General features: G+C 36.0%; 1 protein-coding gene across 1 annotated transcript; it reads right to left on the bottom strand.

Moving 5' to 3' along the window:
- Nucleotides 1–1,676: 1,676 nt before the first annotated feature.
- On the bottom strand, nt 1,677–12,231 carry LOC105993501 (protein LEG1 homolog). Its single transcript, XM_013026775.1, has 7 exons — nt 11,931–12,231; nt 11,571–11,657; nt 8,299–8,483; nt 6,977–7,077; nt 3,642–3,880; nt 2,377–2,468; nt 1,677–1,841 (listed from the first exon to the last, which is right to left on the bottom strand). The coding sequence occupies exons 1-7, from the start codon at nt 12,229–12,231 to the stop codon at nt 1,677–1,679; spliced, it is 1,170 nt and encodes a 389-aa protein (XP_012882229.1).
- Nucleotides 12,232–13,047: the final 816 nt, after the last annotated feature.

Raw genomic sequence — 13,047 nt, 5'->3', positions numbered from 1 at the left:
CACCAATTAACCAGAAAAAGCTGGAACTAGAAGTATGGCTCAAGTGGTAAAATGACAACGATGAGCAAAAATACTGAGCTGAAACACAATTTCATGACCTAGTGCCAGAAAAGAAAAATAAACACAAGCAATACATAAAAATGTATGAAAATATATGAAGAAAGGACTGGGAAGGTGGCTCAGTGGTAGAGTGCTTGCCTTGCATGCCTGAGGCCCTGGGTTCAATTCCTCAGCATCAAATAAGCAAAAAGAAAAAAGCCAGAAGTGGCGGCTCAAGTGGTAGAGCGCTAGCCTTGAGCTGAAGAGCTGAGGGACAGCTCTCAGGCCCAGAGTTCAGGCCCCATAACCGGACCCCAAAAAATAAAAATATATGAAGAAATAAAGAATTTCAAATTATTGTTTGTAAATACTGTTCTATAAAAATACAGCTATATAGCATTCTATAATCATGTGTCATTCATCTGCTCTTGGGCTCTTCCAGTGCATTAAGAGCTTTCAAGTCCAGTTTGAGTTATATTATTCCATGTGGCTTTTTCCAGCTAAATGCATCTGTAGTAAGTTTCTCTACCAGAAAGTCTTATGTGAACTTTTATGGCAGTTTTATTAGGTACAGGTATTGGTTATACTTTAGAATACACTGAAAGCTCTTGAAAAACATGGGTAATGGAGATGAGGAAAGCAAATAAGTAGTTAAATCTGATTAAAACACTATGCATGAGGCAAGCACCAGTGGCTCAAGTCTGTAATGCTAGCTACTCAGCAGGTGAGATCAAGCTTCCAATCTCTCCAGGGTAGTAAAGTCCATGAGATTCTTATCTCCAGTTGAAAAAAGACACAAGCCAAAAGTGGAGCTGTGGCTGAAGTGGTAGAGCACTAGCATGAGCTAAAGAAGCTTAGGGACAGCACCCAGCCCCTGAATTCAACCACCAGAAGAGGCAAAGACACACACACACACACACATATACACACACACACACACACACACACACACACACACCACTGTACATATATGTGTAAAACACCAAGACAAAACCTTTTTGAATAAGCATCATTCACTAAAAATAATGAATGTGAAAACAGGTCCAGTCTAGGATTAGGTTACTCTAAAAAAAAAAGAGATCAGCACAGTGCATGTATTAGTTCTGAGATCCCAATACCAAACTGTAAATATAAAAGACTGTGCCAATTAGGGGACCATGACCGTCCCTGATGCTCTAGAAGAGGAGGGAATGAAGAAGAGCTCAAGTAACTGCATTTTAAGATTAACCCCACCAACCTGTAGCTGTGCTGCCCTCAGAATAACCTCAAAAGAGGAACAGTTCTCAAAAAACCACAGGTTGCCACCAACCCTGTGCCCCCTTAAGGAACTGAACAATTGCCTAAGGGGAAATGCAGTCAGGGCAGACCCCTGAACTGGTGAACTTGCTTACTTGTGTGGAACCCCCCTGAACTTGTGAACTTGCTTAATACTATAAAAGCTGCGCTAACTTTGATCTCTGGGCCTCTTAGTGTCAGCGAGTGCGCGGAGGACCAAGCTGGAGCTTGCAATCAATGACTCTTTGCTGTTTGCATTGATCATGGTCTCTGGAGGTCTGTGAGGGGATGTCTGAAAACTGGGCACTTCAGTTACTAATGGAAGGACAAACAATGAGGATGTCAAAATTGGTCAACATACTTTACATATATGCTTGAGATTGGGACAATGAAGCCTTTCGTAATTTGTCTGGCAATGGTGAGGAGTTGGGATGAGGAAGGGTGATGGAGAGGTGAATTTGTGCAAGGCACATTGTAGGAATATATGAACATGTCAACATGAGGTTTCCCTGTACATTTAATTCATGCTAATGAAAATGTAAAAGGAAAAAATCCACACTTCAATTTCAGTATTTTAATTAGTGATTGTCTGGTACATTGAAAAATCTCTTCAAATCTTAAAAATGAAATATTGATTTAAAAAAGAATGACTGCTTAAGCAACATAATCATACTGATCATTTCAATAGGGATAGACAAATTCTTTTTTAAAAAATGCAAATCTGGGGAAAACAGCAGAAACCATAAGAGTACATGATTGTGCTCATTACTTTGTGAAATCTCTATTTTCTGCAGTCAACATTGCTCATGTTTAGCCCATTCATTTTTTTTGGCGGGGGGGTGGGGGGGTCTGGTCGTCGGACCTGAACACTGGGCCTGTGCACTGTCCCTCAGCTCTTCAGCTCAAGGCTAGCGCTCTACCACAGCACCACTTCCAGTTTTTTTTTTTTTATTTATGTGGTGCTGAGGAATCGAACCCAGGGCCTATGCATGCATGACAAGAACTCTACCACTGAGCCATCTTCCCAGCCTCCCATTCATTTTTTAAAGTTTTTTAAGTAACTATTTCAATAAATATTTCCATTATCAGCAGCACTAGCTTCCTTGCAGTCTTGGTCTTCATTAAAGTTTCCCAAAGAGTCAACGATTCTGAATCTAGGAGACATGTAAAATTGGTACATATGAACTCCCCAATAAAGACTGATCAATCCTGTCTCATTTCTTTTCTGATGACTACTTGCAAAATCATCAATTATACAATGAAAATAAACATGTTATTTTGTTGTTTCATTGTTCACAACATCCTTTGGCACTATCTGACCTATCAATTTCATGGCATCTTTGTCATGAATTTAACTAATAAATTCATAGAATTATACTAAAAAAGCATACTAATTCCATACTTATAATGATAAAATACTACACATCTACTTTTTAGAAAATGAGAGTCAACTCATTTTCTGGTGTAATGCTCCAAACTGAATTTCCACTGACAGACCAGGAGACACCAGGAATAGGTGGTCATTGTGTGTAGTAGGAAAGCTCCTTGCTGACTCACAGTGCTGAACTACAGCCATGAAGCTACCAAGAAACTCCAATTGCAAAAATGCCCAAATGTATTCCAATGTTTTTAATACATAATGCTAAGATTTTCAAAAATACATGCGTATAATGTATTTATGTTTAATGTACTTTATTTATATCTATAACATGAGGTTTCTTTCCTTTCAAAGTAATCACAGTATAAATATGGGCTTAGCTAGGCTTAGTTTCAGTTCACCTATTGAATAGAGGAATGACACAGATATCTTTATGCATATAATTAATACATACTTCTTTTCAGTTTTCTGGGAACCTGAGCATTAGAAGATGAAGAAAAGGATTTAATCCTCAATGAATATTCTTGGCTCAAAGGAACAGAGAATAGCCAAGTTGATAGAACTGTCCTTTAATTATGTCAGATTTTAAAACATTCCTTTCTTAAGAGCAAAGTAGAATGTTTTCTTAGGTTCTCATGAGCAAAAGTAAGAAATATATATACATATATATAAATATATATATTTATTTATTTATATATATATATATATATACGTGGGAAAAAAAAACTGTGTTCCAAGATTTGAGATGAAAAGACAGACCATGAATGGGGAAGCCAAGAATGTATAAATGCCCTACCATATACAAAGACTAATTACTGCTAAAGAACTTGAAATGATACTCATAGGTGATGAAAAAATATATATATTTGGAATCTGTTTTGATGTCTATACCTCTGATTTAATTACATTACTTCAAATATTAAATTTTAAAATATTTTTAAATTCTTACCTGTTGATTCATCCAGTTTCCTAAGACCATTCAATGAGAGCACAACTACATTTTGGAGAGGAGTAAAGCCATTGATGAATGGGGCTATGTCAGTGTTAAGTAGAACTCGTGGTGGCAGGCCATTCTCGAAGTTATGTGTTCTGATCAAGGTAGGGGGATACAAGAATGCAACTAAATAATTCACGACAACACACCAACTTTTCTCAAAATCTTCTTCTGGTTTGGAATAGTAAAGAAGTCTGCAAGACAAATGGAAAACATACTCACTTCATTTCAACCTCATTTCATTCAAGATTGTCTTCTGTTAAGAAAACAAAATGTAAATAAAATAAAATAAAAACAAATACTGATATTCAACAGCAATAAAAAAAGAAAACAAAATCCATACTTCATTGAGAAATAGGTCTTAAAGTAGAATGACATTAGTCTATGATACCTTCAAAAGTTTTGGAGATGACTAATATGTTTTTAAACCTGAAAAGGATCATGCCACATTGTTACCAATTTATATACCTCTCTAAGACACATTATACTAGAAAACATTTTGATGGTTGATTTGTAAAAATGGTAAGAGTTGTAAATAACTGTCTTTGGTAATATAGAAATAAGTGCCATTGGTGTGTGTCCCCAGGATACTAAGCACCCCAAAGAAAGATGTCAATTTTTCTTGTTTCCTTTGTTTTCTGGGACTAGAACTCAAGGCCCAAGTTTTTGTTCTCAAAGCTAGCAGTCTACCATTTGAACCACAGATCCACTTCTGACTCTTTAGACATAAAGTTAGACCTACGAATCTCAAAGACTTTCTTGCAGGCTTCAAACCAAGATCTTCAGATCTCATCCTTCTGAGTAGCTAAGATAACAGATGTGAGCCACTGGCACCTAGCTTTCCTTGGCTTTGGGGGGAAGGGATTAGAAGCTTTTAATGTGGAGGAAATCTCTCTCAAAATTCCTCATATTTATATGTCTAATAATTATAGTTGGAAGTAGTAACAGGTGCAGACTCTGTCTTAAACAGCTATTTCAGCATGCTAAATGGTTTAAAGATATGCAAAATTCTTGTTCCCTATAAGACATGTACACACCTTCCTTGGCTCACTAAGAGCATCCTCCTCCAAGCCTTACCAATCCCAGCACCTTAGTCATCTCATCAGAAAGCAGCAACTCCTTCACTCTTTCCCATGGCACCAACTGCATACTTGAAAGTTTCTTATATCACTAGATTATATTCTCATTCACAGAAGCTAGGTCTTTTTGACTACCATCAAACAGAAAATGCTTGTATTATGCTTGTCAGTGCCAAGTAAACTATGGAATGACAAGGAACACTAGCTAATATAGTCTCCCAGCTTCCTTCCTTGCCTGGAGGTGGTAAAACAGCAGATTAAATCCTTGGTGACCAGGGTTTACTTGGGAATCACTACTCTTTCTTAGACCACATTTGTCTTTCAAATGAAGATAAGAACACCTGACTGTTACTAAGGTTCTTGTGCAAAGAACACTAAGCACTAGTAACAGTGAATGTGCTACATTCCAAAGGATTAGGACAGGAGGAAATGGAATGACAGCACCACTTCATAGACATTGGAGAAAGGACCCAATGTGAACTTCTATGGTAAGTGACCTTTCCAAATACTTTAGCTGAATGAGTTCTTCATGCCATGAGTGACATGAACAATTTCTGTGTGACCATGAAAATATATTTTAAAAAACAACTTCAAATCATTCATATAAATTTTATGAATAGGTAGACTGGAGCCAGTCAGTTCTAGAATTCAATTCTCTAAGATTGGAGCACATGAAAGCCACACAGTAGTGTCTGACTGAAATAACACTTCTTTACATAGCCTGTTCTGAAGAAAGTAACTGATGTTTGGCAGTGTGTAGTATGTTACAATGGTGGACCCAACTCTTCACCATTTTCTATAATCCAGTCTACTGCTATTTTTCTACAAACTTGGAAAAAGAAGACACCATGTTAAAGAAGGAATCAAGAGTTCCCCACTCCTTCTTTTCCTCCCTTAAGAGTAGTAGAAGCCACCTTTCACTTTGGAAGCAGGTGACTAAAACTGTCTTTCTGGAGACCAACAAGAATAAAGATAAATTTATTTGGAACCATGTTGTTTATAGTTAAATGATTGCTTAGATAAACAACATATCATGTTTACCCGAGGGGCATGTTTATAGTTGAAAAATTCTATTCTGGCCCTTAGAGTTGTAGTGCTCCTCCTTACAAGTTGTAGTGCACTACAACTTGTTCAATATGAACAATTGTTGAATTTGAAATTGTTCAATATGAACAATTTCCAAGGGAACCAGGTTCCTGAGGAAAGCTTCAAATGTGTATGGGATTCCAAGACTTCCAGGAAAGAAGCCCAAAATTAGAGATTAATATTTTAAATTGTGAAAACAACCGGCTAGATTCCTAGAGTCACAGACACTAGAAGAAAGATTAGTTAAGAACTATGACTCAAACAAGTGTACCCTTCATTCATCTCATCAGAACCTACTAGAGGACGGAACATACCAAATACTGTACAGGATAGATTCTGGACAAATGGAAATGGATGATAAAATACCAATGAAGGGAGACAGAAAATATCCCCAGGGCAGCAGTATAATCCGGATTACTGGACCATCCCTGGCCTTTGGGCAGATCATAGAAAGTGCATTTCTTAGTAACAGAAGAGGAGATACATACAGCATGTAGCACATCACAAGGTGTAATAGTGTTATGTGTACAGAACACTGAGACAGCACATAGGACAATGATGATCTGTCAAGTGGATAAAACAGTAAGGAAAAATGATCCATTCAGTCTGAGGCAAAATGTGACTAATGATTACAGCCATAGCAATCTCAACTCTGAACATCAACCTAAGGAAGATGACTAACTTTGAATGTGATACTCCCCTATTAGATTTTTGCCCTTTGTTATCACATACTTTCTAAGCTAGAACATCCAAAACTATTTGTAAATCATGCTATAAACACTGATGATGGAATTGTTTGTGTTTTCCTTGATCAATCATGGGGCTTAAACTCAAAGCCTGGGCACTGGCCCTGAGCTTTTTGTGCTCAAAGTTCACACTCTACCACTTCCAGGTTTTTGGCTGGTTAATTAGAGATAAGAGTCTTATGGATGTTCCTTCCTGGGCTGGCTAAAAATCTAAATCCTCAGATTTCAGCCATATGAGTAGTTAAGGTTACAGGGATACACATCTGGTGCCCAGCCTGGGATTTCTTTGTAATATTCAGATTGAAAATCACTACCTCTCTAAAGGAAAAATAAAAATAATAAGTTTTTTAGTCATGTAACATTTAAAATTTATCCTTACTTATCTTCAAAATTGCCAAGAGATCCTTCCAAGGAGGAGGTATGTGCAGTCCATAGGTATCTCAAAATATCATCAAAGTCAGTGGAAGGTGACTTCAGATACTAAAGTATGGAAGACAAAGCATGATTTGAAAAAAGTTCAAGACAATTGAAGTATTTCTCAATTGAGAAATGTGCTACATAAAATTAGTTTGAGTTTCTAAGAATTAATATGTCAAAGACTTTAGTGCCAAACATTTTGTAGAGAGACTACCTTATGTGTATATGTATACATGTATATGTATATATGTATTAATTTTAGTAAAGCACATTTATCCAGAAAACAAGAACTTCATTTTCAAAAGGCCCATAGTTTTATACTATCTAGAAGTATTTGTGTCCTATTCTCCCACAAACATTATTAAAATTACCATAAAAGTAATAAGGAAAATTTTTGTTTCAATATTTAATTTCCTTTACAGCAATTAATTGAAAATTAAATAGATAAATACATCTTTTCATCACTGATTTTAGTCCTTTCCTGTATTTAACCTAGGAATGCTTTGTCATTTATTTTTTTGGTGGTACTAGGTTTGAACTTGATGTCCTGCTAACTAATCAGAAACTCTAATACTTGAGGCATGCATTCACTCATTTTCAGTTTTAGTTATTGTTCAGGGAGGGGCTCATGTTTTTGCTTCAGCTAACCTCAGACTACAATCCTGACCTATAGCTTCTCCCTATAGCTGGACTCATAGTTTCATGTCACCATGCCTGGGTTACTGATTGAGGTGGGATAGTGCTAATGTTTGGTGGGCCTTGACCCCCAATCCTCCTGATCTCTGTTTCCCAAGTAGTTAGGATTGCAGACATGATTCATTATGCCTAGCTTTTCACTGAATATTTATGCCAGAAAACCATCCATTTGTTTAGTTCTTCCCATATATGATTATTTATTAATTTTCATTGAAAAAAATTGGTTCCTCTAAAACCAAGTCTGTCATTGTATTTCTCCTAAGATCTCACAGCTTACCTAAACTTACTATTAACCATTCTAGCTTGTCTATCCTATATTTAAAACAAATCTAATATCCTTAATTTGGGATATTAGATTTGAGAAGAATGGATAAATTTTATATTAATGCTGCGATGTAGTTGTAATTATCAATGATGTGTATTGTACTACTGTGCTACTTAGCCTCAATGTATGTAGTACAACAATTCACATTTTCAAAATAAGGAAAATGTTTTTGTACATTACCCTTAAAACAGACTTAAACAAAAATTGCAACTTAACCATCTCTTGACATGATAAGAGTCTATGGCAATACTTAAAGAAGCAACCTGATAAAAAGCATTCCACTGCTTCATCATCTCGGGGTGGGATGAACGACAGCCAGAAACGTTGTAACAAAACCTCTGCTGATCCTTGGGTGGTGGCAGTAGTGTGACTTGATCGGGTGATATCCCCATGATGCCAGAATCAACCGCAGAAAGGAAAGGTATTGCACACAGAAAATAATTTATATCTGTAACAACAAACAAACATCAAGAGAATTTGGGTTTGCATACGGTCAGTTTCCAGGGATTGAGATCAGGGCCTCACACTGTTAACTCTTTCTTTTTTTTTCATTCCTGGCTGATGTTTTACCATTTGATCTATACCTGCAGTCCAAAGTTTTTGCTTGTTGTTTAGGGATGGAGTCTCAGAGGTCATCTACTTAGTCTCTCTTTAAACTCTTGAAACTTAGATCCTCTGGACTCAGCTTCGTAACATGTTAGATTTAAAGGCATAAGCCACTGGTACCTACTTCAAAAACATGTTTGTAATGAGGCCATAGGGCATTAACAGTTGGTGGGAATGTGAACTGGTTCAACTTCTCTGGAAAGCAGTATGGATGTTCCTCAAAAGACTAAACATAGAGCTCCGCTATTATCCAGTAGTGCCACTCCTGGGCATTCACCCAAACGATCACAAACAAGGCCACATAGAAGGTGCGAGCACAACTAGGTTTATTGTAGCATTATTTATCATAGCTAAGATATTGAACCAATTCAGATCTCTCTTAGTAGATTAATGGATCAAGAAAATGTGGTATAAATATGCAATGGAATTTTATGTTTCCACCAGAAAGAATGACATCACCCTGAACATAAGGAAATGGAAAGACTTGGAAAAAATTGTATTTAATGAAGTAAGACAGACCAAAAGAAACATAGGCTCCATGGATTCCCTCATTTGTAATAATTAAAATAGGTCTAGGATAGCCCTAGCAGAAGATCACAATAGCTCAATAGCTATGTACATACAATGATGCTAATTTAAATAAACTCCAAAATATGGGAACACAAGGTTTAAGAGTTTTTTGTTTTGGTTTGTTTTTAATGTATTGCATGAAGTTACTTCTGTGCTCCTTGTTTTCCTTTTTTTTTAATCCCCTATTGCCAATTTTTTATTTTGGTATTTATCTGATTTGAGGAAGGGAAGGGGAATAATAAAATGGTGAGACAAAGGACAAAATGTGAACCGAAGCAACAGTGATACTCAAAGACAGTAAGTTGGACATGAACTTTACAACTTGCAGGGCAGGGAAGTCTGGGGGAAGAAAAGTGGGAGAAAACAAGGGAGGGGTAACAATGTTCAACAAGAAATGTACTCATTAACTTATTTATGTAACTGTAAACCTTCTGTACACCACCCCTACAATAAAATAAAAAAACGAATACAGATTCAGAAGCAAAAGATAAAACTTGGGGACCAAACTCATAAATATTATAGAAAAAACCCTAAAGATCATGCATATAAATTCAATGTACTTCTGTTAGTAATACTATAATCATGAATATATACCAGTTCAAGAAATGTATCAATCAAAATACAGTAGACTTAAAGAAGAACTCAAATAGTGTAATTCCTTAGGAAGGCAAAATCAAAGTTTAGTAAAATTAAACACTAGGAAATGGGTACCTGAATGGGGTAGGGTGGGGTTGGGTCAAGGGAAAGAGGAGAAGAAGGGGAGACTTCAATAAAGAATTCAATGCATATTCTACAAAATTAAGAAGAGTTAGGGAAGAAGGGAGTAAGGGAGAGATGATCAAGATGCATTTTACTCATAAATTGTTTTGTTAAATGGCAATTCCTTTGTACAGCTACTTAATAGATAAGATTAAAAGCAAAAGAACAGCTAGGTACTGGTGGCTCATACCTGTAATCCTAGCTACTCCAAAGGCTGAGATCTGAGGATCATGGTTGGAAGCCAACCAGGGCAACAAAAATCCTGAGACTCTTATCTGAAATTAACCACCAGAAAACTGCAAATGGAGCTATGGCTCAAAGTGTTAGCTCACTAGTCTTGAACAAGAGAAGGTCAAGTATAGTGCTAAACCTTTAGTCCAAGCCACGTGACTGATTAAAAAATGAACAAATAATTTGCTCTATAGCCTTTTAAAAAGGAATGTGAAAATGAAAAATAATTTAATAAACTTAGTAACACTCATTTTTCAAATATTAAATAAAACAGGATGAAAACGATCAAATTGAGGTGGATACAATATCTCTCACCAAGATTATATTGTGAATTATAATTTTTTCTAAAGTACTCTAATATGATTGTAGATTTTTGCAAATGGATATTTTTTCTCTTAGAGAAGTCTCTTTAATTTGAAGACATATTAAATTCTGGTTTTAGCCCTTGTTTTAACCCAAGTCTCCAAATCAAACTATTCCTGAGTTCTAGCAGTAGATAATAAAATCAATAAATAATGAGACTAACAATCTCATAATCTAAAAGTTTTTCCCTCAAAGGCTATATTACAGCAGAGTTAAGCATTCTAATTCATACTGATGTCCACTAGAAATCAGTGGTGTACTATAATCATGTATTTTTTTCATATGTCTCAGCATAGCAGGATGATATACTGAACTACTAAGCTAATGGGGAAGGGAAATGAAATTTAAATTTTAGATCTGTGACAAACCTATGCTTGAACTTTTGAGAAGAATGTGTAAAGTAGTAAGAGAAATACATTTGGAGATACGTACCACATGTGATTCCCTGAGAAAGTGAAAATTAACTTTGTCTTGTGTCTTATAATTGGGAAATAATCTCTAAGAAGCAGATATATATAAATACATATATACATTAGTTTTGCCAAACACACAAAATTAAAGAATTAGAAATTCCTTCCAACGCATTTTAGCACTTTTTTATGTGACTGAAGCCTTAAATTACATGATGATAAAATAAAGTGTGAATTCTATTCATCTGATTCATTTACCCATTTGACCAAGAAAAACTAAAGCACTGATTTCTTGACTTTCACTTCGTAGCTTCCTCAGTTCAAAAGACTCCATACCACACTTGGGGGACCTGCCTGTTAAGTGTCACTGTTGATCTGTCAGATCTCGGATCTCTGATCTCTCAGAGGTCATGACCTTCTTCCGTTTTGTGGTTCAGTTCTTCTGTAAAATGCTGGATGTGAACTAAAAATGACTGTAGTTGATATCTTTTATAATGTGACAGAGTCTACCACATACATCGTGAATTTGATTCATTTTTATAGGAGAATTGTGAGTTGGGGAAAAGGTAATCAAGATTCTTGCAAAGTAAACCTACCAGTCCACCAACTGTCTGCAGAGATACACAGATGATCTTCCGATTCATAACCACAGTTAGTCTTTTTGGTAGGATCAGCTGATCTGCCTGGAGAACAGAGAATGCAGAGATTAGTAGTAGTTGAGTATCTCTAATGCCAATAATTCAGATCTAATGTTGTTTTATGCTTGATAATTATGCCTAATTTTGTACTGAAGTTTCTACTAGAAATAGACAAACAAAAAAGAACTTGTGAGAAAAGGAAATTAGAGAAATATAATTATTCCAATGAGAAAATAAAGCAATTTTCACAAACATGGGTATGGCATACAGAGTTCCACTTTTCATAGATCAAGAGAAGGAAAACAAGAGGTTTCTCACCTGATCTGAATTGCCAGCCAAGTTGCAAAGGCAGTCCCCATAAGACATTTTGCTCATTTTCTGGAGCAAATTTTGCAAAATATGTGGCTGTCTGGCTCAGCAGAATTTTATACATCCCCATTCTGCTAGTGTAGACCCAGGGATCAATAATGTATTTTCCATTCTCCACCTTGTAGTCACTGAACTGGCCAGGACTCTCCTCCCATAGAGGGGGATAGAAACTTGAAAGGTTAGGAGCTCCTACTACAGAGGTAGAAAGATAACCCACTAATACCCATGCCCAGCAAGGAATGAAAGCCATGGTGCCAATGTTGGAGAACTGTGATTGGGTTGAGCTTTTATTGGAGAATGAAGGAGGAAGTAGCAATATTTTCCTACCCCACCTCTTGTTACTGCTTTGGAGTCTTCTTTTTTTTTTTTTTTTGCAGAGGGTGGAGGTGTTGATAACTTTGATACATTTGTTAACATTCACTACAATTAAGTTATTTTTGCCAGCTGTGGAAAATTCACAATTTATGCTCAAACCTAAATACAAAATGAGGTTGTACTCTGTGAAAGATTTGTCAACAAAAAATTTTCAAAAATTATCCAACCCATACTGTGGTTATAAAATAGATCATCAGTGGCATTAGAATACTTGCCCCCATTTAAAAAAAAACATATCTCATTGAAAATGGGAATACTAACATTTGTAATCATAGGCAGGCAAGATATGCTATAAAATAGGATTGATTTTGTTATAAAGCAAATTTCTGTTTCAAGAAAGGAACATATGTAGTATGTAGAGTTGCAAGAACAAGAGTATTCTTAAAATCAAAAAAGAAAAGAAAGAAACTTTATCAGTTATTACCAGTTCATTAAAGAAAGAAGCTTGAAGTATATCCAATTATCTTAGTTCCATAGACAAAACCAGTAGCTTAGATATAATGAGTTTGTTGGACAGAGACTGCTAATAAATTCCCAATATCTATTCTTTTAACTTCATTTAACCAGCACACACACACACACACACAAAATCCAGAAGTGGAGCTTTGGCTCAAAGTAGTAGAGCACTAGCCTTGAGGGAAAAAGCTCAGGGACAGCATCTAGGCCATGAGTTCAACCACAAAACATTGCC

This window comes from Dipodomys ordii, unplaced genomic scaffold (assembly GCF_000151885.1).
Source record: "Dipodomys ordii isolate 6190 unplaced genomic scaffold, Dord_2.0 Scaffold97, whole genome shotgun sequence".
NCBI classification, from domain to species: Eukaryota; Metazoa; Chordata; class Mammalia; order Rodentia; family Heteromyidae; genus Dipodomys; species Dipodomys ordii.
This window is presented reverse-complemented; position numbering and strand designations above follow the sequence as displayed.

Coding starts and splice junctions, on each gene's coding strand:
- LOC105993501 (XM_013026775.1), bottom strand. CDS start 12,231: ATGGCTTTCATTCCTTGCTGGGCATGGGTATTAGTGGGTTATCTTTCT. Junction 11,658..11,930: donor TGGCTGGCAATTCAGATCAG/GTGAGAAACCTC, acceptor TCTGTTCTCCAG/GCAGATCAGCTGATCCTACC. Junction 8,484..11,570: donor TGCAGACAGTTGGTGGACTG/GTAGGTTTACTT, acceptor TTGTTGTTACAG/ATATAAATTATTTTCTGTGT.